The sequence below is a fragment of the Musca domestica genome, unplaced genomic scaffold (genome assembly GCF_030504385.1).
Source record: "Musca domestica strain aabys unplaced genomic scaffold, Musca_domestica.polishedcontigs.V.1.1 177, whole genome shotgun sequence".
Taxonomy (NCBI): Eukaryota; Metazoa; Arthropoda; class Insecta; order Diptera; family Muscidae; genus Musca; species Musca domestica.
This window is the reverse complement of record NW_026712235.1, coordinates 1,074,342-1,098,920: the sequence shown is the minus strand read 5'-3', so window position 1 is coordinate 1,098,920 and position 24,579 is coordinate 1,074,342. Positions and strand designations below refer to the sequence as shown.

The 24,579-nt window shown below is 34.8% G+C and overlaps 1 protein-coding gene across 1 annotated transcript in view; it reads right to left on the bottom strand.

Moving 5' to 3' along the window:
* Nucleotides 1-24,579, bottom strand: part of LOC101891702 (estradiol 17-beta-dehydrogenase 11) — an 82,915-nt gene that overhangs the window by 4,539 nt on the left and 53,797 nt on the right. The window contains exons 3-7 of the mRNA XM_059120782.1: nucleotides 23,418-23,542; nucleotides 5,222-5,332; nucleotides 4,803-4,928; nucleotides 4,492-4,613; nucleotides 4-120 (exon numbers count right to left, since the gene is read on the bottom strand). Coding sequence (XP_058976765.1) covers nucleotides 4-120; nucleotides 4,492-4,613; nucleotides 4,803-4,928; nucleotides 5,222-5,332; nucleotides 23,418-23,542 — 601 coding nt within the window. The remainder of the gene's footprint in view (nucleotides 1-3; nucleotides 121-4,491; nucleotides 4,614-4,802; nucleotides 4,929-5,221; nucleotides 5,333-23,417; nucleotides 23,543-24,579) is intronic.

Sequence of the window (24,579 nt, the reverse complement as noted above, 5' to 3'; positions counted from 1 at the left end):
AACCATTTGAGGGATAATAGGAATTTACAATATCCTGGAATTATGGCAATCTTTTCATTTTTCTTTATGGCAGTAATGACACGATCGGCAACATCATTTGGATTTAAAGTGGGCACCCAGCTGCAATGAAAAAAAAAAAACAAAATTTTATTAATTATTGAGATAATAAAAAATATAACATATACATGGGAGCTATAGCTATATCTGATCCGATATTCACTAAATTTGTAGTACTTATTTCTAGGATGAATTTAGGCCGAAGTGCTGAAATTCAGTCCATTTGGGCTGACATTAGCCGTTTGGTGCACAATTAACCTGAAATCGGTTGAAGATATATATGGGGACTATATCCAAATCTGAACCGATTTTAATAAGAGGAAGAGGTATTTCTGGGCTGTATCTGATATCTGGTAACAAATATCATTTTTGTGCAGTGCATATTATCACATGTGAGCGACTTAAACAACAAATCGGAAGAGACATATTTATGGGAGCTATAGCTATATCTGACCCGATTTTCTTCAAATTTGATATATTTTCTTCAAGACTGAATTCGGTCGGATGTACCAAAATTCGGGACTTTTGGGCAGATATTGGTCATTTGGTGCTCAATTAACCTTAAATCGGTTGAAGATATACAGGGGGAGATGAAAAAACTGCAACCAACTTCAGACTGCTGTCATTTCTAAGCCGCTCGTCCGACAGCTGTTAAAATTATCCCAGTGCCTGCTCATTATATTGTTTACAAGTGTACAAAAGCATTTTGGTGAGAATTTTCCCCAAAAAAAATAATTCGTGATGGAATTCAAGCGTGAGAGTGAGATTTCTTTATATTTGGCTGGAAAACCACATGTGGCTATCGTTAGAGCACTCCAGCATTAAAATGCGAAAAAAAATCTTTTGTGTCTCGTACCATCGCTCATTACCGTGATGCTGGTAGCGTAGCCCGTCGTCAAGGAAGTAAACGGACGAAAGCAGCAACATCAGCAGAAATTGTTCGAAAAGTAAAGAGAAGACTTGATTGAAACCCGCGTCGCAGCGGCCGAAAAATGGCTTGTGAGCTGAAAATATCGCAATATTCCATTCGGCAAATATTGAAATGAGCTGGAGGTGCAGCCATTGAAATTCCAAAATGTGCAAGAACTTACTTCCCCACAGAAAGAAAGTAGACTCTATCTAAATATTTGTTTCGCTTGGCCGAAAGTGGTGAACTGCCGAATTTGTTTTTCTCCGATGAGAAAATATTCGTTGTCCAGCAGTTAGTAAACAAACAAAATGATCGGGTTTACTTGCCAAAGAGGTCAGCTGAAAATGTCCACCCTTGGGTTGGCCACCAGAACTCAAGCGCCGGCCATGGCGATGGTGTGGGCCGCCATAACAGCCGATGGTTGCTCTCCGCTCGTATTAATCGACCGTGACATCAGAATAAATGCCGAATATTATTGCGAAAATATTCTGGAGGGTGTATTAAAGGCTTGGGGGCGCAAAAATTTTGTCCGCAGACCTTGGACATCCCAACAGGACTCAGCACCATCGAGCTCAGCGCAATCGAACTCAACACGCGCCACCCAAAAATGGTTACAAAATGAGGTTCCTCGCTTCATTTCCAGCGCACAATGGCCACCGAAATCTCCGGATACCAATCCGTTGTACTATTGTGTCTGGAGTATTTTGGAAAGCTAAAACTAAATAACACCAAAGTGTCGATCATTTCAAGCAAGCGCTTCCCCGGGAATGATACAAAATACCGAAGAGCAACATTCGGACAGCGTGTGACGGTTTCATTGGCCGTTTAAATGCCATAATTCGTGCCAAAGTTGACCAATTCGAACAAATCTAAACTTATTCTAAAATGTGAGGCTATGTCCGACCTTTTTTGCTTTCATTCAATAAAATTAAAAAAAAATTTAAAAATTATGTCGTTTGACTCTAGCCATATTACTGAAGGTATAAAACAAATCCAGGAGTATGGCTTCGTTGACCCTTAAAATTTACTTTAAAAAATACCAAAATTGAGATCTGTTGGTTTTTGAAAACTGTTTTTAAAAACTGCTCCAATGGTCCTTTAAAACTTTTTCTTTAAAAATCCATGATTTTTTTTCCAAATTTTTGCTCTATTGGTTTTTGAAAACTATTCTTAAAAACTGTCTATTGGTCGTTTAAACTTTTTTCTTTAAAAATCCAATATTATTGTCCTGTGGGTCCATGAAAAATATTCTCTAAAAACTCCAAAATCTCAGCGCTGTTGCTCGTTGAATACTGGTCATAAAATCTGTTCCTCAAATCCTTTAAAACTGTTTCTTTAAAAATCCACGATTATTGTTCTGTGGGTCCTTCAAAAATATTCTCTAAAAAATCCAAAATCTCAGCGCTCTGGGTCGTTGAATAATGGCCATAAAATCTGTTCCTCAAATCCTTTATTAGTTTTTCTTTAAAAATTCACGATTGGAAAATATTCTCTAAAAAATCCAAAATCTTAGAGCTCTTGGTCGTTGAATAATGGTCATAAAATTTGTTCCTATGATCCTTCAAAACTTTTTCTTTAAAAATCCACGATTAGTGTCCTCTAAAAAATCCAAAATCTCAGCGCTGTAGGTCGTTGAATAATGGTCATAAAATCTGTTCCTCTAATATTTAAAGTTTTTCTTTAAAAATCCACGATTATTGTCCTGTGGGTCCTTGAAAAGTATTCTCTAAAAAATCCAAAATCTCAGCGCTGTTGGTCGTTGAATAATGGTCATAAAATCTGTTCCTCTAATCCTTTAATTTTTTTTTAAATCCACGATTATTGCCTGAGGGTCCTTGAAAAATATTCTCTAAAAAATCCAAAATCTCAGCGCTGTTGGTCGTTGAATAATGGTCAAAAAATCTGTCACTCTAATCCTTTAAAACTTTTTCTTTAAAAATCCACGATTATTGTCCTGTGGATCCTTGAAAATTATTCTCTAAAAAATCGTAAATCTCAGAGCTGTTGGTCGTTGAATAATGGTCATAAAATCTGTTCCTCTTATCCTTTAAAACTATTTATTTAAAAATTTACGATTGTTGTTCTCTTTATCCTTTGGAAAACATTCTCCACAAAATCCAAAATCTTAACTCTATTGGTTGTTGGAAAATATTCATAAAATCTGTTCTGCTGGTCTCGTAAATATTTTGCCTTAAAAATGCTTAACTATTGTCCTCTTGTACCTCATAAAAAATATTTGAAAAACAACTTTGCCGAACTTTGAATACCCTCCACCATTTGGTACAAATTTAACAAAAAAAAATTCTTTTAAAATCTAAAAAATACCGAATGTAGCCGTATATAAGGGTCTATACGACGACGTGGACCTGCATAGGCAACTTTTGTCATAAGACATTACAATAATCAAATGCGAAACTTGAAAAAAAATCTGTTTATCATGTAGCTAAAATCATTAAAATACCGAATATAGGGAGGTACCATGGGGGTTATAAAACGTGGACCTATACAGACAATTTTCTGTCATAGGCTGTAGTATCCAATACGAACTTCAAATACAACATTTGAAACAATTCCGGTAAATAATGTCGCTAAAATCATTAAAATACCGAATATCGGGAGTACCGTTATATGGGGGCAATTCGAAAACGTGGACCGGCAAAAACAATTTTCTGTCATAGGCTGTAGTATTCATACGCACTTTAAATATTAAATTTGAAATAATTCCGATAAATAATCTCGCTAAAATCATCAAAATACCGAATATCGCAAGGTTCCGTTATATGGAGGCTATACGAAGACATTAGGTCATTTTCTGTCTTAGGATGTAGTATCTATTACGTAATCCAAATACAAAATTTGAAATAATTCCGGTAAATAATGTCGTTAAAATCATCAAAATACCCAATATCGGGAGGTACCGTTATATGGGGGCTATACGAAAACGTGGACCTACATGGCCCATTTTCAATACCAAAAGTCCTGCAGACATAATACACATTTGAGTAAAATTTTATCAATCTACTTCATTTCGTTCGGAAGCTAGAGTGATTTCCACAGACGGACAGACGGACGGACTTTGATAAATCGACACATATATATAATAATAATATACGACAATAACTCATTTAGGCCTTTAATATTTTTTAAATGAACGACCATGACCCTAAACTTTTTTTTAAAATTTCCTCGACCAGATTCTCAGTGCTATTGATCCATTAAAAAATTTGGACCTACCCTCAGTTTCCAGATATGAGATACTTTAAGAGATTTTTAAGTTATTCCATTGATATAGGATCTTCTAAAGTTTAAAGATTTTATAGTCGGCACGTGTTCCCACACATCGACATGATTTTTTTCTGATTTCCAAACACTTTCACTTTTTTTTGTTTGAAGTAACCACAATTGATTGCATTCTCTTATGAGATATCAGACAATTTTTTTTTCATATTATTACGTATTTTCGAAATAATATATTATAAATAAATAATTTTTAATTTCAAAACCAGATTTTTTAATTAACTTACCGGGCATTAACATCGTCGAACATGCCAGTCTGTTGAATAAAGAACGGGCAGACACATGTGGTTTGGATATTGGTGTGACCAAGGACTTCAAGTTCTAAGCGTAAAGCTTCATCGAAACCAACCTGGGGATTTGGAAAGAAAAAAACAAAAACAACAAATCAATGTTGGCCAACACAAAACCACATTTGCCACGCACACACACATAGGCATGAGCAAAAATGTTGCAAAATTTTCTTTAAAGAATTCTCAAGCATTGAAAAAAAAAATCAAAAAGAAAAACAAGATTTCAAATAACAACAGCCACAACTTACCGCAGCAAATTTACTGGCACAGTAGTCGACCAATTTGGTTATGCCAACATGGCCGGCCAATGAGGCTATGGTTACAATATGGCCACTTTGATTCTCAATCATTTTGGGTAGGAAAGCTTTGGTGGTCTGTAAAGAAACGCAACAGCAAAAAAAAAAACAAAAACAAATATTAAATTTACTTTGTTCAACACCATGGCGAGGTAGACAAACAATTCAAAACCTCACAACAAGGTTAACAAGAATCCAAAATGCCTCAGAGTTTGGTTGGAGTCAATATTATTACAACACAAGAATAATTCGAGTGCGTTGCAATGCATACAACTCGTTCTTGTGAGGCCAAACGTATTGGTGCCACCAAACTTGTTGCAAACAAACTCATACACACACACTCTTTTCTAACCTCACACACTCGCACTTACCCAAAAGTGAGCCATAACATTTACATTGAAGGAACGTTCAATTAAATGATCGGGTGTATTAAGCAAATGCATACCGGACACAACGCCAGCGTTGTTGATCAGCAATGAAATCTGCAAAAATTTTGGAAGAAGAAAAAAAAATTAAATAAAATTTGCAAAAATTTTGTAATATTCGACATTTTTTGTGAGACTAGAATTTTTCGGCAAGCCATTTATTTAAAATTTCTTAAAGCATGATATATTGCATAATTTGCTATTGCCTTAATGTGTTAAGAACAGTTACGAAATATGCGAGCATAGATTTAATTTAATTGGCATATATGCCAAATGAAACGAAAGACTTAAGACACAAGCGTGCGGCAAATATTGACAGATAAATTGTGGGTTTTCGCTGCAATTTGGTATTCAGAACAAGCGGACATTTTTCAGCTTCTAGTGATAGATTTCGTAATAGTAAAAAATGGAGTTGTTCTCGTTTCGAAATTCGGTAGTATTTGCCAAATAAATAAATAAATTAGTATCTGACAAGGAAATGAAATGAATGTTTGATTTATGGACCAAAAAATATCGGAAGAGTTTATGTATGTAGGAATGCTATATTCGGTTTTTAGTCTATGCACATAAAATGGTAAAATATTACTGAGTGATTGCCTCTTTCGTCCAGACGACGTCTTAAAAATAAAATAAATTTCTAAGGTTGGTTACAGTTAGCGTAGGGTATGAAATAAAGTGGAAATTTTGAGAAATTCGTAATAAATGGTACAAAATATAGTGCCGGTCGAGTTACAGTTCTAAAATTTGTTTAATTATTCCGCCTAATGTAGCCAAAAGTACTATAAAGCCTGATATACTAGAATTTTGAAATCGAAAATTTTGAATCGAAAGCCATTGTTATCCAAATCTTAACCGATCTTGACAATATTTTAAACACTGCGATGGAGTGCACATTACGCATGTGGGGGACTTAAATGCCAAATCGGATGAAACCTATATATGGGAGCTATATCTATATCTGAACCGATTTTTATCAAATTTGATGTAATTGCTTCTAGACTGAATTAGGTCGGATATGCCAAAATTCAGGACTATTGGACTGATCTTAGCCATTTGGTGCACAATTAACCCGAAATCAGTTGAAGATATATATGGGAGGAAGATATATATCCGAATCTAAACCGATCTTGGCAAAGGTATTTCTGATATCTGGTAAAGCAAATATCATTCTTTTCGAATGCATATTACGAATGTGACGGACTATAGCTCTCATATATATATATGAAACTTGTGGATTCATGTCTAAGAGTACTACTGAAATCATAAAAATACTGAATATAGGGAGTTATATTGGGCCCTCCGAAGATCGTCTGTCACAGACGTTAGTACCCATTAGGAACTTCAAATATGAAATTTGATTCCGATGGATAATGTTGCTAAAGTCATCAAAATACCGAATAAAGGGGATACCTTTTTGTCACAGGCTGTATTACCCATTACGAACATATAATACGAAAATTAATAAAATTCCGATGGATAATGTCGCTAAAATCATAAAAATACCGAATATAGGGAGGTACAGTTACATAGGGGCCATACAAAAACATTGACCTATGTGTACAATTTTCTGTCATAGAATGTAGTACCCGTTAGGAATTTCAAATTTCAATTTTGAAACATTTCGGGTGAAAAGTGTGACACAAATCATCAAAATTCCGAATATTTGGAGGTGCAATTATATGAGAACTATATCAAAAATAATTAGACCTACATTGACAAGGATATTTTTTACATAATGGAAACATATGTTTTTTTTTTTTATTTTAACAATTATTTTTATTTTATCAAGATCGGTTTAGATTTGAATATAGCTTTCTTTATCCGATTTCAGGTTTATTATGCACCAAACGGCTAATATCAGCTCAAAATTGACTGAATTTTGGCACTTCGGACTGAAATCATCGTAGAAACAAGTACTATAAATTTGGTGAAGATCGGTTCAGATATAGCTATAGATCCCATATGTGGATTTTTTAGAAATTCGTACTAAAAATATTGAACTATTCGGGTTATTGCTCTGAAACTTGTTGTTCTGATATTTGACATGAGAATCACTTTTCGGGTTATTGCTCTGAAAGTTGTTGTTCTGATATTTGACATAAGAATCACTAATGCAGTTCGGCTTTACGGTTACGAAAAATTTAAATACCATACTAAATTTCTAAAATGGTAGCAATTGGTATTATGTGAACGGATGGGGCTAAAAACTTGAAATGTGGTATGAGAATCAAACCACCATATCGGAGCTATATCATCACCTTCATCGATTTCACCTCCCGTACCAAATAACAGTTTTATAGAGTGCATGTTATGACTTTGAGAAACTGATATATCGGTGCTATAGCTATATTTGAACCGATTTTTACCAAATTTGATGAAATTGCTTTCTGACTACATTTGTGCCATAATTCATCTTATTTTTCCTGATATAACACGTTTGGTGCAAAATGAACTTGAAATCGGACGAGGATATACATGGGAGTTACATCCAAATAAGAACCGATCTCGGAAGGATTTGGCAAGGGTGTTTCTGGGGTGCTTATGATATCATCTACCGAATATTATTTCAAATTTTTACAATTCAATTTCCATTTCTACACTCTATACGGAAGGTAGTACCAAATAGTAATTTTTCGTGCAACTTTTTTACGTATTTCTAGAACGAACTCTTTCTCTACTAAATTTCATCATTTCACTTTTATCTATTTATCTATTCATATTGTACATAAATGGTACTTAGTACAGCTCTTACAATTAGTACACAATTTTAAAACCAACTCCGTATATGAACTCTACTTTCGAAACTTGATTCACATACCAAATTTTAAAATTTGACCCTTTCCTTTCACATAATGTGATGATGGTACCACATCTAATAAATTTTAGTACTTTTGGTACTCTTATTGTTCGAATTTCCAAAAACACTTTGGCTTGTCTATTCTACACAACATCAATAACTTTCATTTCAAATTTCCGATTTAGAGCTCTAATCGTTTCGGAAATATCAAATTTAATATCATTTTATTCTTTTCATACTTTATTGGGGCGAATTTCCACATCCACTTCCATATATCATGTCTATTGCACAAAAAGTAATCCTAAAACGAAATTTAAGATTTCCAACTCTATATTTCACAAAATACCAAATTTATTACCATTTAGTAGTTTTTGTACTTTTTTGGTACAATTTCCATATCCACCTCCAAACTTACACAACAGCTTTGACCTTAATACCAAAATTTCATAATTTCAGCTACATCCATTCACCAGAACACCAAAGTTGTACCAAGTACATTTAGCAAACATTTCCAATTCCACTTCCTTATATTAACCGTACTTCCAAACTTAATTACTGTAGCAAAAGATTTTAGCTCTACCCGTTCACACGATACCTAATGGTACCAAATTTAGAGAACAACTCTAATTTAGTAAAAATTCTTCGATTTTTCAGAGAGGTAGTTATTTTAACCTTGATTCTGGGAAACTAGTTTTTTCATGGGGGACGGACCCGGGAGCCAGATTTTTGACCCCGCAAGTCCGGATTCACGACCCGGACTGAACCCAGATCCACATACCCGATTAAGACAAGTATCGTTTGAAAGCTCATGAAAATACTTATCCAACAAGTGGTCTTGAAATGTGGGGTACCGGGTCTGTCCCCCAAGAAACAAATGGTTTCCCTGAGTCAGGATAAAAATAATATCACTAGAAAAAATTTAAAAAAAAATTAAAAGTTTTTACTAATCTAGAAATAGGCCAAATTTAGTACATGTTAGTACTTTTTTTTTCTTTATTTATAGTTCTAAAAATATTTGGTACATATATCTTACTCCTCTTCAACGATCTTCATTCAAAACGCCGGAATTCTAGTTCTATCCCTTTTCCCAATTCAATGGATTACATTTTTAGCACCATTTAGTGCCATTTGTACACTTATGGTACGAATTTCCAAAAATCTACTCATATCTCACCCTACACATTAACATTGATCTACATGCAAAATTTCAATGTCAATTTATTCCTCAGCCATTTTGTCTGGACGTTGGTCAACCACTCAGTCACTCATGCACAACTCCACTCTTTTATATACAAACATAAATATTGATATATACAGGATCTGGCTTCATAGAAAACTTTTCTCCAAATTCGACATATTTTCCTGGACTTCTATAGGTGGAAATCTCTTTGAAGAACTTATGTATTATATATTGATAAAAATACCTTTATATAGATATGAAATCTTGGGTAAGTCTTCTATGCGACAAAGGCATTTTACAAAATGTGTTCTTTTCTTACTAAGCATTTTATTTTCAAGAAAATGAGAAAAATTTTACACCCTTTCGGGCTTCTTCATGGAATTGTTCAAAAGCCAGTACTCAGCTTTTTCTGAGTATGTTGATACCTCTTTCCGTTTTGATATTTTACACCATTTTTGTTATGCATTTATTCATAGTCTGCCCTAGTCTAATGGGTTTCAATACATTATTGCATAAAAAAACTGTAACACGCAATTAAGGTCAAGGTCAATATGTTAGTCAAAAAAATACAAATCCATTAAATACCCTCAAAAAAGTCTATATTTAAAATCAATTTTGACAATTCGGTTTTTACCCAAACAACATATTTCCGACCACTGATTTTTAACTCTTGCAATTCAGATCTTTAGAATATATTTTCTAGACCATAGGCATGACATTTCCTCTATATTCAATACAAATTAGTTCCTCAACATATTAACAAAATTGGTTGACAGCAGCTCTGTGTCGGTGCCCTTCTGTGCACAAAAACAAAATACTTAAGACACAAACGTGCTACACTTCTCCGATGAATTAATTTCCTTAACAGTTATGTTTTTTCGCTTTGTTTTTTTTTATAATCCAATTAAATTTTTTGAGATGCTATGGAATAAACAACGCAAATCTTAAATATGTTAGCTAAGCTGACGTGTTCTTTGTCATGCAAAAAATAAAAATAATTTGAATCTAAAATGAGTTGGCTCATTTTTGCTGAGGTGTTGCTGAGGAAACCATGCTTTTAAAAAAGATTTGGCATATTTGCTGGCCGGAAATTATCAAGCATTATTGTGAGACCTTGTAAGTACTTCAAATACATAACCAGATTGCAAGGGTTGCTATGAGTAAACACATATAAAAATTACCTATAAGACCCCCCAAATAGAAAAACTATAAAAATGGCAGGTCAATAACTCCCTAAATTTTATGCTCAAATACTCGTGGAGAAAATCATTTTAAAATTCAAATAAATGGAGGGTATTCCCGGTATTACATAACTGTTACATGTTGCCACGTCCTTATCAGGATCGAATCTCCATATATGAATCATGATATAAATATACATAAAATTTGCTTTAGCAACAGAACAAACTCCGCTTCTCCGTAAAAAAGTCAGAATGACTTTATCCACCACATAAAATCGAGACATGTATCTGAGGCTATAATTGCTTATACCTCTTCTTTGTTTTCGAACTGAAAATTACCAAGCGAAAAACGGAACAAAGGTTTGCTACACATTCTCATTATTTTCTGTTTCATTTTCTTATCGTCCAGCGATCGCATTATGACGAATGTGCCAAGTAAATCATTAAATATGACAGCTATAAAGCAACTTGGCCAGACAATGACGCTAATAAATACAGCAACGCACACACGCACTTTTTTGCCTACAATTAAGCCATAATGCTTGGCTGGATAATTGACTATAAAGATCAAATATCACAAAAGGCCACAGGGTAGCAAAAAATAAAGAAGCTGAACAGAACAATGAATTTGTTGAAAAACTGCGAAAAACATAAAAAAGTTGTAAAAATGTTAGCCAACGTAGAAGCAATTAAGTGGCTAGAAAAAATCAAGTTTTTAATGTTCTTGTGTTTTTTTCTTCTTCTTGAAATGATAGTAATGTCTATTTTTTCTGTACAAAGTATGAAAAAAAAAGGTCTTGAACCATTTACAAAGCTGTTATGAGTTTACGTAATAAATTGGATTTTTTCATATTTTACGTGGAAATGGAAAATATTATTAATTAAAAAAAAAATTAAGGTAAAATAATATTTTTTTACAAAAAAGTTTTTCATTTATGGAAATTTTTCTCAAAACTACTATACATCGACAAACTGGCACAAGTAGTTTTTATACCCTACACCACATAGTGGTAAGGGTATTATGTCTTTGTGTATTTATACCCTACAACACTATGTGTTGGGGGTATTATAAGTTTGATTGGGCCAGAATTTATGTAACACCTCGAAATATTGGTTTCCCATATAGGAAAGTATATATGGATCTTCCTAGCTCGCCGAGCTGAGTCGATCTAGCTGTGTATGTCCGTCCGTCCGTCTGTCCGTCTGTCCGTCTGTCCATGTTAATTTGTAATCACTCTACAGGTCGCAATTATGGTCCGATCTTCACGAAATTTAAAATGGAGGTGGGGCTAGGGTCAGAATAGAACCCTATTCCTTCTGGAGATGATAGCATAATATTTAGGGGTCGAAATGGACCAAATACTGAAAAAATATCGGATTTTGTAGTAGCTATACAGGTCGCAATTATAGATTTCGTATATAGCTAGAGTTTAGGGCGGGGAAGAAGCCTACCAATTAGGGTGGTCATCGGATAATATTTAGCGGGTAAAATAGACCATATATTTTGTGTTGAAAAAATTCAACATTTTTCATTAAACCGCGAATATTTTAAATCCCGGCGAAAACACGAAGCCATGACAAGGTTACTTCTGATCTTTACATTGATGTTAAGATCCAACAAATCGAATATATAGCAAAATATGTGCGATATATATGTCTATCAAAGAAGATATGCTTGAAAGATCTCTTATATGTCGAGAACGGCTGAACTGATTTCGACAGTTCTCATTAATTCAGAATGGCCTCTTGTTAAGAAAAAAAAAAACGTCTAAAAATCGCATAAAAATATCTCTCTAAAGATGAAAATATTGGATTTGTAACATTTTCTCATATTTTTTCAATTTTGCAATATTTTTGGCATATTTTCATTTTGAATTGAACATTTGGTAATATTTCTAAAGCTAACAAAACTAAGTAGTTAGGATATCAGGATATCATATACAGATCGCATTTATGGCCCGATCCTAACGAAATTTTGAATGAGGGTCAGATGAGGGTCAGAATAGAAGCCTACTCTTTTTGGAGATGATCGCCATATATTTAGGGGTTGAAATGGACCAAAAAAACTGCAAAATTGTCAGCAGGTCGTAATTATTGCCCGATCCTCACGCACATTTGAATGGGGGTTACCGGGCATTGCAAAAGCCAAGCAGTTTTAGATGGCCATCCAAAAATATTCAATGTGTGAAATAGTTTGCCAACTTTTGTAGACAAAATACGAAAATGTCCATTCCAGTGACTTTTTGGAGAATTCACAAATACAGGAAAGACGCACTTCTGACTATTTTTTTTAACGCTGATTTCGTGGAAGAATATAGTCAAATGTCTGTATCTTATATAGATGCGTTTCAGTCAAAAACCAATAATAAATGTTAATCTTTTGCCACTTCTGAGATATTATAGGTCTTTGGGAAATATTGGTTCCAGATCTAGGAAGACCATTTAAGTGCAACATCTACCAATAAATTGGAAATGAGCAAATTAGTTTAAGTTGCTATTATTCGAAAATTAGAGAACGAAACGTGATGGTTTTCTTTTATTATTTGTCACAATATCTTGTGGAATTCTTTCGATTATCTCGCCTATATAAACTGTTTCGTTTATTATAGTGTTGTAGGGTATTCAACGGTCGGCCCCGCTCGACTGTAGCCTTTGCTTACTTGTTTTTTTTGTAACTTGGAGTTAGAAGCGAGATAGAACCACATTTTCCTTTGAGGATCTTCATAGAATCACTTTCTGGCTCGATTTATGCATTTCAGCCCGTCTGTCTGTCCGTCCGTGTTATTATCCAATTTAGATGAAATTTTCCAAAAAATGTTTGTTTGACCCAAGTACGAATCCCAATGAAATTGGTGAGAATCGGTTCATTTAGATATATCTCCCGTATATATCTTCAACCAATTTTGTGGGCTAAATGGACAATATGTTTTACAAAACTGATATTTATGGGTGTCACTTATGGAAATCCCAATCCAACAAATGGTCATATGATGGTGTTTTGCAATTTTTGTGAAAAATCGCGAAAATGGTCCCATTATGGGGTATAAAGATTTAGATACTATATTATAGCCTATACTTTTGCCTTTGCCTGCAACATGGTGCCAAATGTGCACTAAATGGACGATATAAGTCCAATTGACTTAAAATTTGGCACTTCTGACGGAATTCAGCAGAAAAAAACATCAAACTTGGAGAAAATTAGGTCAGACATAGCTATAGCTCCCACATATATGTTTCATCCGATTTGATGTTTAAATCCCTTACATTCGTAATATGCACCCCATATACAGTCGAATTATATATCATATATATCTTCAACCGACTTCGGTTTAATTGTGCACTAAATCACCAATATCAGTCCAAATTACCTGAATTTTGGCACATCCGACTGAAATTGGTGAAAATCGGGTAAGATATAGCTATAGCTCCCATATATATGTTTCATCCGATTTGATGTTTAAATCCCTCACATTGGTCATATGCACTCCACAAGAATGATATTTTGTACCAGATATCAGATACATACCAGAAATACCTCTGCCAAATTGTATCAAGATCGGTTTAGATTTGGATATATGTCCCATATATATCTTACCAATATCCCTGTAAATGACCTGAATTTTGCCAAGAATTAAACAAGTACATTAAATTTGGTGAAAATCAATTTAGATATAGCTTTTGCTACCATATACAGGGTTGCCCATATTCGACGGACCTTTGGGTCCATTCCAATCGACGAGGCTTGTCCGCAGGCAACATTCTTTGCGTCAATTGAATTTTGTACGGGAACAAATGCAAATCAATGCGAATAATCCGTTGTAAAGTGGACCGAGCCATACCCAACTGCTGAGAACGGCGTTTTTGGGATGTTCTTGAGGACCTCTCAACACTGGCTCGTACGGCAGCGACATTCTCGACCGATCGCCTTGGTCGACTTTTATATGGCCTCTTCGGATTAGAAAGAGCCTTACCAGTCGAAAATGTTTCGTATAAACGCTTAATAGTGTTCTTAGAAGGAGCACTTCTCACATTTTTTAATGTTTTAAAAGCACGTTGAGTTTTCAGAATTGACTTCTTCGCGTGGCGTGTATTGGTTCATGGTAAAAATCAGCTTGGACTGACGCTTCAAACGCGGTATGTCATTAAGCGATGTGACATCTCTGTCAAAAGTTATGGCGTTGCCAGATAGGTCCGTCAAATATGGACAACCCTGTATATGCTTTATCCGATTTGGAATTTAAGTCCCTCACATTAGTCATATGCATTCCACAAGAATTATATTTGGTACCAGATATCTTATTGAGGTCGGAAATACTTTTGCCAAATTTTATCGAAATTGGTACAGATTTGGATATAGTTCCCATATACATCCTTAATCCGATTTCAGGTTTCTTCTGCAAATAATGGCTAATATCAGCCCAATTGGAGTGAATTTCGTGACATACGTTTCCATTTGGCGGAACTCATTTACACTCAGTCATATGGCTAGAGTGGGTAAAATCGAAATGTAAAGAAGCGACTTGATCGAAACCCCCGTCGCAGTGGCCGAAAAATGGCTTGTGAGCTGAACATGTCGCAATATTCCATTCGGCAAATATTGAAAATGTGCTCGGGATAAAGCCATTGAAATTCCAAAAAGATCAAGAATTTACACCGCAACAAAAAGAAAATAGACTCAAAAGAGCTAATGAGTTTGCTTCGCTTGGCCGAAAGTGGTGAACTACCGAATTTGGTTTTCTCCTATGAGAAAGCAAAATGATCGTGTTTACTTGCCAAAGACGTCAGCCGAAAATGTGCACCTTCGGTTGGCCACCAGAACTCAAGCGCCGGCAATTGTGATGGTGTGTGGCGCCATAACAGTCGATGATCGTTCTCCGCTCGTCTTAATCGACCAGAATAAATACCGAATATTATCGCGAAAATATTCTGGAGGGTGTATTCATACCATTTTGGCAGCAGACCTTGGACATTCCAACATGACTCAGCACCATCGCACTAAGCACGCGCCACCCAAGAATGGTTACAAAATGAGGCTCCAAAATCTCCAGATTTTGAAAAGCAAGGTTGGCACTAAAAATACAAAAGTGTCGATCACCTCAAGCAAGCGCTTCACCGGGAATGGACCAAAATACTGCAGAGCAACATTCGGGCAACGTGTGACGGTTTCATTGGCCGTTTGAAGGCCATAATTCGTGCCAAAGTTGACCAATTCGAACAAATCTGAACTTATTCTAAAATTTGTTGCTATTTTCGACGTTCTTTGCTCTCATTCAATAAAATTTAAAAAAAATGTGAAAATTATGGCTTTTGAATTTTGTGCTGTTTTTTTATCTCACCTTGTACATAAGTGCTCTTTTGTATATAGGAGAAATTAAGGGAAAATGACTTCTCTGATTGGAAACCTTTTAAATGCCCTATCAGAAGAGGAGACATTATAAATTCTTCCTTTCTGATAGTACCTTTCAAGATTTCTATTCAGAGAGTTAATTTTAAAAGTCTTCTGTCCAGAAACCTTATATGAAAAGTTCGCTTAAAGGCTTTTCAACTAAAGAGGAACTTACTGTCTATAGAGGACTGTCTATAGAGGAACTACTGTCTATAGAAGACCTTAAAATCGTTTTCAGTTCAAGGAAGACATTTTTGGTATGGATTTTACAATATCTTCTTTTATTGAAGACTTTTAAAATCTGATTTCTTTATCAAAAATATTTACCAAGTCTTCTTTAGAAAGTCTTTAAGAGGATATCACGGTAGAGAGTGCCATTAAAATACGCATCTGTTCAACATCCATATGGACGAATTTCGTCATTCTCGATATGATTTTTTGTTAGTATTTCATCTTAAAGCAACGTCAACGGCACCTTGACGATTGTATTGTGATTTATATTGTCTCTATATATATTACAGCCTTAATTAGACTTTCAAATGCAGTTCGCATTTTGGGTTATTTGGAAGAATTGCGTAATTCGCTTTCAGTCATTTATTTATTGCCATTTCTGTGCCTTGCTTTTAAATTAATTAATTACTCATGATTTTGCAGTTCTGATAAAATATAAATAAACGTATGTCTTTAAATGGCTACATGCAGAGCACCTTTAAGAATCTTGTGCGCTTCAGATTTCTTTCATTTTTTAATAATTGCAAAGGGTTTTTCTTTTTTTTAGATTTAGAAGAACTCCCAAAAGGCGTTAATATATGTTGGGCGCCAATTAGGTTTTCTGGGAATGATATTTTATGTATAGCAGATCTGTATATAATTTTCTGACTTCAGAATTGTGAGTATGGAAAACCTTTGAAAGGTTCTCCACCTATAAAAATAAATGACTGTAATTCATTTTAATTTAAAATAATTTATTTGCTGTCGCCATAATGACAAACGGAATGGCAAACCTTTGCCGTAATTGCGGTTTGAACTGGAATTGCATTTAGCATTGTTACCAAGTAGCTAACAATTTTAATGAGGTATTCAATGAAAATTCGGGTTCTGTTTCAATTTCAACTTTTTTGCAACTGAAAGTTTGAAAATGAAACAAAAAAACACAACTTTGTAGGTCGTTGTCTTGTTCATTGGTTTCTTGGCCAGTTAAACCTGTACCCTGTTCCCAAAGTATTCAATATTAGCGATTTACCTTATTTGCATTTATAATTTTTGTTGTTATGATAAGCTTCAGGAAATATTGCTAAAAATGTTATAGGAGGGCATTAACCTCTGTTTTTAAGAAAAAATTCGAAAGAAAAAAAACGTTGGTTGTTTATGTCCGGAATATTCCCCAATTGGCTTAACTTCAAGAAAGGCAAGACAAGAACTTTTAATAATGTTTCACTTAAAGAAATCTAAGAGTTTTTTCTTTTAGCCCCCAAGGCAAAATTATCATATGCAGATAGGTAGACACAAAACATATTGAAATGGATTTCGTCCAGATAGATGTAAAAACTAAAAGTTATGTTATGGTATAACACATATATACTCTTTGGTCTGAGGGTCTTAGTATCGAATGGAATGAACCGAGATAATACATTTTTCATCTTTTATGAAATTCGATATTCTGATATTGAACCGATATTTTCTATGCTCACACTAGTTGTAATATTCGTAGAAATTTCAAAATACTTGCTCGTATTCGAGAAGAGAGAGAACCACACCCGAGTGGGAGCACTCCTGGGAGTAGAAGAAAAAATCTATTTTGCGATGTCGAACGATTAAGATCGAACATGCTTTGCTTATTTCAGATTAGGAGCAAATATCACTCTAGCACTCTTACAGAGTATTATTTTAGATATTGTCATACAATTACTGTATTTTCTCAGTCCACAGCTGAAAGCGAAACAAGGATTGGATGCTAGTATTGTTGCTTTTGTTGCTTTTTTACACAATAAGTTTGCTTAGAGAGACAGACAGAAGCTTTTAAGCATTCAATGAAGTAGGAAGTTCGGTCGTTTGATTTAATAATTTTCAATTTCGCAAAGAATTAGCACACACAATATTTACCGAGAGAGGGAGAGTTACTCTCTCGATGTTAGTGTCTGCGACACAATTTAAGCTAGCTCTGCTCTACAGCAATATCGAAACCTTTTTGCTTTTACTCACATCCTCACACTCGCTTACAGAAAAAAAATTGTTCACTCCATATCCCTCTCAGAGTGAACTCTTGCTCTCTATTGCGAGCGTTTCAACTTCCACTCTAATTTTGGAGTGACTCGAGAGCCCTCCCATATAAAACAAAAGAGACATGTGATAATTGTGATAATTCTTAGAAAATGTGAGTGAGTTACCAGATATAGTCGACCGAAGTATTCCATTTTCATACTTCATCTAATACAGATAAAAATATTGGTATGGGCAAAATTACAAGACAATCGAACATTTATAACCAATTTTATGCCAATAAATTCCATATTCATCACAGGTTTCTGCTAACGAAAAATATTTAGATATAACATGTTGTAAACTATGGTCGACTTGTTTCCCAAGTTATAACATATATAAGTATTGGAAATTGGTCCGATCTCTAAGAAGAAATGGTCCGATCTCTACCATCTTTATAAGAGATCAAGTGTTGATGGAAAATAGAGATGTACCAAGTCTGAATGGTATTGGATGTTAATTTCGCATTTTATGAGCTTCATGGATATTCAAAATTTTGACCCGTTGTGGGGGAGGAGGGATAGACCGATATACCCCATCTTCACAGCTGATCTTGTGTTAGTAGATATAATGACATGTGTGAAATATGAAGAGAACTGGATGCTTGATTCGAAATGTATGATCGTTATGGTTATTTAAATCGTTGATCCTTTGTGGGGGAGGTACCACAAGAAATGGTCCGATCTCTACCATATTTATAAGAGATCAAGTGTTGATGGAAAAATTGAGATGTACCAAGTCTGAATGGTATTGGATGTTAATTTCGCGTTTTATGAGCTTCATGGATATTCAAAATTTTGAGCCTGTGTAGGGGAGGTACCAGAAGCGATGAACCGATATATACAGCAAATCTTGTGTTGGTAGAAATAATGGTATGTGTGAAATATGAAGAGAACCGGATGCTTATTTCGAATTTTGTGATAGTTTTTGTTATTCAAAACTTTGATCCTTTGTGGGGGAGGTACCAGAAGGAATGGTCCGTTTTCTACCACCTTTATAACTTGTGCTGGTGGATATTTGAGATGTGCCAAGTCTGAATGGAATTGGATGTTAATTTCACGTTTTATGAACTTCATGGATATTTATAATATTGACCCTTTTGTGGGAGAGGTACCAGGAGGAGTGGACCAATATATTCCATCTTTACAGCAGACCTTGGCTTAATAAAAATATTGTGATGTGCGAAAATGGAAGAGAATCGGATTCTTACATTACATTTTATAAGAGTCACAATTATTCAAAATTTTTACCCTATATAAAGGAGGTACTTGATGGAGTGGACCGATATTGTCCATTTTGACCACACTTGACCTAGCACTGATGCAAATACTAGGATTTGCAAAATTGGAGCAAAATGGGAGTATCGTTACCCTTTATATGCAGAACATTTTTCGAAAATGTGACATTTTGTGGGGTAGGTGCGAGAAGGAGTGGACCGATATTGCCCATCTTCGAACTCGATCTAAGTTTGATAACAATATTACGAGGTACCAAGTTTGGACCAAACAGCATACTACCTTCGAGAGTTGTCGTGCGCACCATCCAGCCAGCTAGATAGACAGATGGACGGATAGATCGACTACAAATGTCCTGAATTTTGTCTAAAGAGACTTGGGGTCTAAAACCATTATTTCGATGAGACACTTTTTGGCCATATCAAATGAGAGGGTATACTCAAGCTATATGGCGGAGGGTATAAAAATAACGTAAAAATACGAAATGTAAGTGCAATTCATTGGAAAAGTGTAGTTGATTTTTTCGACGGACTGCCGATTAATCAAAGTCTAGGCGAAACTCTGAAAGCTCACTGTGGGTAGAGCCGTTTGAAAAGTCGGCAATAAAATTCGGAAATTCTATTTTCAGGGTACAAAAAAATTATTTTGGGATGTAGGATTGAAAACAGGATGTGATTGAGGAAATTAAGATTTCAAAATTTTACATTTCAAAATTATTGAATATAAATGTTTTTATTTTGTTATTGCTGAAGATTCAGATCAGATAATTACTTAAGTCTGGAGCGTTCGCCCAACGGCTAAACTACATATTAATTTCTAATTAAGAGAGCAATATTTTACAAAACGAAACTAACAGCCCTGCCATATTTGTTGATCACTATCGATATCATGATTTTATTCCAGCGAAGGAAATGCTCGATCTACACCTTAGAAATGTATGATTATTCACAATTTAGGGTACTGCGTGGGAAAAATTGGGCCTACAATATCGAGTGTTCAACCGCAAATTATGTACCCCCTGTGATATAGTAACATCTAGTATCACAGTGTCTTGCCGTTCATTATGATGCCTTTTGTTGCAGTTCTCTCTTTAAAATGTTGTGTTGTTTCCTCAGCAGGGTTTGTGTCTTAAGTCTTTTGTTTCCTTTGTTAACATGCCTTGCACGACATGTATGAACATTCCATTGTGGTTTGCCTTTATCAAGATTTTTGTTAAATTAGTATATTTTCTGGCTAATGAGCTGTTTTATTTAATAAGACTCCCTTGGCTGGTCAAGAGGAGGTAAAAAATAAATACAATTCCCTAATTAAATATTGAGTTACATTCGAAAAAGCAAGCAAGAAAAACTAGTTCAAAATCATATCAACTTGAGTCTTGTGAGTAAACCAATCAATATAATTACATTTAAAAACAAGTAAGCAAAGGCTATAGTCGTGCGGGGCCGACCATGTGATACCCTACAACACTACAATATGTTGGAAGCCCCCTTAGGTCCAAATCCATTTTGGAAGATTTCGATTTTGAAATTATGTCACGGAGCACTACCATGTAGTGCTGTTAGATGTTGTGGTCCATTTTAGAGCTAAATATAATCCAATGGTCATCCAAAATACTAGAATTCTCCCCTGTCCTTACTCTTTTCTCAGGCGTGTCGATTGCTTTCAATTGTGTGATCAGGAATTTTTTTCTGTTTTTGGTCCATTTCAACGCCTAAATATATTGCGGACATCTTTGAAAACAATAGGCCAAGTCCTTCTGAGCCCATACCTACCCTTGTGAAAATTTTCATGAATATCGGACGATAATTGCAGACTGTATATAATACCCCAATCTGTGTTGTAAGGTGAAAAAATATAACAAAATATACAATTCAATATTAAGTCGAATTGAAACAAGTAAACTAATTTGCTCATTTCCAATTTATTGGTAGATCTTGCACTTAAATGGTCTTCCTAGATCTGGAACCAATATTTCCCAAAGACCTATAATTTCTTAGAAATGGCAAAAGATTAACATTTATTATTGGTTTTTGACTGAAACGCATCTATATGAGATACAGACATTTGACTATATTCGTTAACGAAATAGTCAGAAGTGCGTCTTTCCTGTATTTGTGAATTCTCGAAAAAGTCTCTGGAATGGACATTTTCGTATTTTGTCTACAAAAGTTGCCAAACTATTTCACACATTGAATATTTTTGGATGGCCATCTAAAACTGCTTGGCTTTTGCAATGTCCGGTAACCCCCTTTCAAATGTGCGCGAGGATCGGGCGATAATTACGACCTGTCGACAATTTTTCAGTTTTTTGGTCCATTTCAACCCCTAAATATATGGCGATCGTCTCCAAAAAGAGTAGGCTTCTATTCTGACCCTCATCTTATCCCCATGCAAAATTTCGTAAAGATCGGGCCATAAATACGATCTGTATATGATATCCTGATATCCTAACTACTTAGTTTTGTTAGCTGTAGAAATATTACCAAATGTTTAATTCAAAATGAAAATATGCCAAAAATATGACAAAATGGAAAAAATATGAGAAAATGTTACAAAATCAATATTTTCGTCTTTAGAGAGATATTTTTATGCAATTTTTTAGGCATTTTTTCTTTTCTGCCAAGAGGCCATTCTGAATTAATGAGAACTGTCGAAATCAGTTCAGCCGTTCTCGACATATAAGAGATCTTTCAAGCATATCTTCTTTGATAGACATATATATCGCACATATTTTGCTATATATCTGATTTCTTGGATGTTAACATCAATGTAAAGGTCAGAAGTAACCTTGTCATGGCTTTGTGATTTCGCAGGGATTTAAAATATTCGCGGTTTAATGAAAAATTTTGAATTTTTTCAACACAAAATATATGGTCTATTTTACCCGCTAAATATTATCCGATGACCACCCAAATTGGTAGGCTTCCCCGTCCTAAACTCTAGCTACATGCGAAATTCCGCAAAAGAAAGAAATAGGGTTCTATTCTGGCCCGACCCCGACCTCCATTCAAAATTTCGTGAAGATCGGGCCATAATTGCGACCTGTAGAGTGATTACAAATTAACATGGACAGACGGACAGACGGACAGACGGACGGACGGACATACATAGCTAGATCGACTCAGCTCGGCGAGCTAGGATGATCCATATATACTTTCCTATATGGGAAACCAATATTTCGAGGTGTTACATAAATTCTGGCCCAATCAAACTTATAATACCCCCAACACATAGTGTTGTAGGGTATAAATATGCTTAATAATTGAATTAAAAAACGATCAGCTTCCTCTTCCCATGTAGAGAAGAGGAAGAAGAAATATAGAGCACCAATCAGAAGTTCTAAAGTAGGTCAAGGTCTGACCACAAGCAGGAAAGTATTATAAGAGAAGACTCCATATGATTTGGAACTTTAGGTAGTATTTAATCCTAAGTCTTAAAGCTTGCGTGCTGGGATAAATTAATTTCAGATTTTTTTATTATTATGGTGAAAATTAATATTCACAAAGTGAAGACCTAACTGCCTGTTGCTCTCAACATTTTGTTTTTGTTTTGCTCATTTTTTTTTTTTTGTCTACCATCGTCTGCTACATATCATGCTGACTTTGACATTTTTCATGCTGTCATGCCACTCATGCTAAATACACACACACACACACACTCACAAACAGCTGTTGTTGTTACAAATGGCTTTACATTAATCTTAAAATAATTTCAGTTTTTGTTGTTTTTGCTCAGTCCATATCACATCTCAATGAAAGGGAAACTTATTACCCGGTAATAACCCACTGGCAGTAACTGTGATTATAAATCAAGTCATGTGTAACATGATATGAAATTATGGAATTGTTGTTGTTGTTACGAACCACTTATTCATACATTTTTATTACATTTATTATTATATAGATGTTTGCCTTTGTGGAGTATGAGGAAAGACCCCACAGAAAAAAACTATTATTAATTTTTGTAAAATAATAAGAGCACTTATGTTATTTCTTAAGAAGGTTAACAATGCCATCGTCATTGGAGCTATGTATATATGCTGACATACAAACATACATATAAATGAGACTACTTATTATTGTTGTTACATATGAGTGTACTTACATCACCAACTTCATGTCTCAAGACTTCCGCTGCTTTGTAGACTTCTTCTTTGCGAGAAATGTCGACAACATAACCTTTACAGTAGCCGCCAGCTTCTTGTACCATTTTGACGGTCTCATCAATGCCTAGAAAGAAATTAAAAAAAGGCAATGAAAATATTATTTTAAAAATGTCCTGCCTATTTACAGCTCTATTAGGTGAGAAATGTCAATAATTCAAAAGGATTAAAATATGGCAATGACAAAGAGGAAAGTTTTTTTTTTCAAAAAAAAAAAAAAAAAGTAAAAAAGCTGTAAGTTCGGCCGGGCCGAACTTTGAATACCCTCCACCATTTGAAACGAATTTGGTAAGTCTCAAAAACAATCAAATCCGTGTAAAATTTTGTTAAAATCTTAAAAATACCGAATGTTGCTATTATATTAGGATCTATACGACGACATGAACCTTCGTAGGTAATATTTTTTATAAGCCATTACAATATTTAAATACGAAACTTAAAAAAATTGGTTATAATGTCGATAAAATGATAATACCGAATATTGGCAGGTACCGTTATATGGGGTCTATACGAAGACATGGACCTGCACAGACAATTTTCTGGCATGGGCTGAAGTATCCATTCCGAAATTCACATGCGAAATTTGAAACAATCTCTGTAAATAATGTCGCTAAAATCATCAAAATACCGAATATCGGGGGGTACGGTATATGGGGGCTATATGAAGACGTGGACCTGTATGGCCAATTTTCTGTTTTATGCTGCAGTATCTATTACGAACTTCAAACACCAAATTTGGAACGATTTCGCTGAATAATTTCGCTAAAATCATCAAAATACCGAATATCGGGGGGTACCGTTATATGGGGGCTATATGAACAAGTGGACCTACATGGCTCATTTTTTGACTTAGGATGTAGTATCCATTACGAAGTTCAAATACCAAATTTGAAACGATTCCGGTAAACAATGTCGCAAAAATCATAAAAATACCGAATATCGGGGGGTACCGTTATATGGGGGCTACACGAAGACATGGACCTGCACAGATAATTTTCTGTCTTAGGCTGTAGTATTCATTACGAACTTCAAATGCCAAATTTGAAACAATTCCGGCGAATAATGTCGCTAAAATCATAAAAATACTGAATATCGGGAGGTACA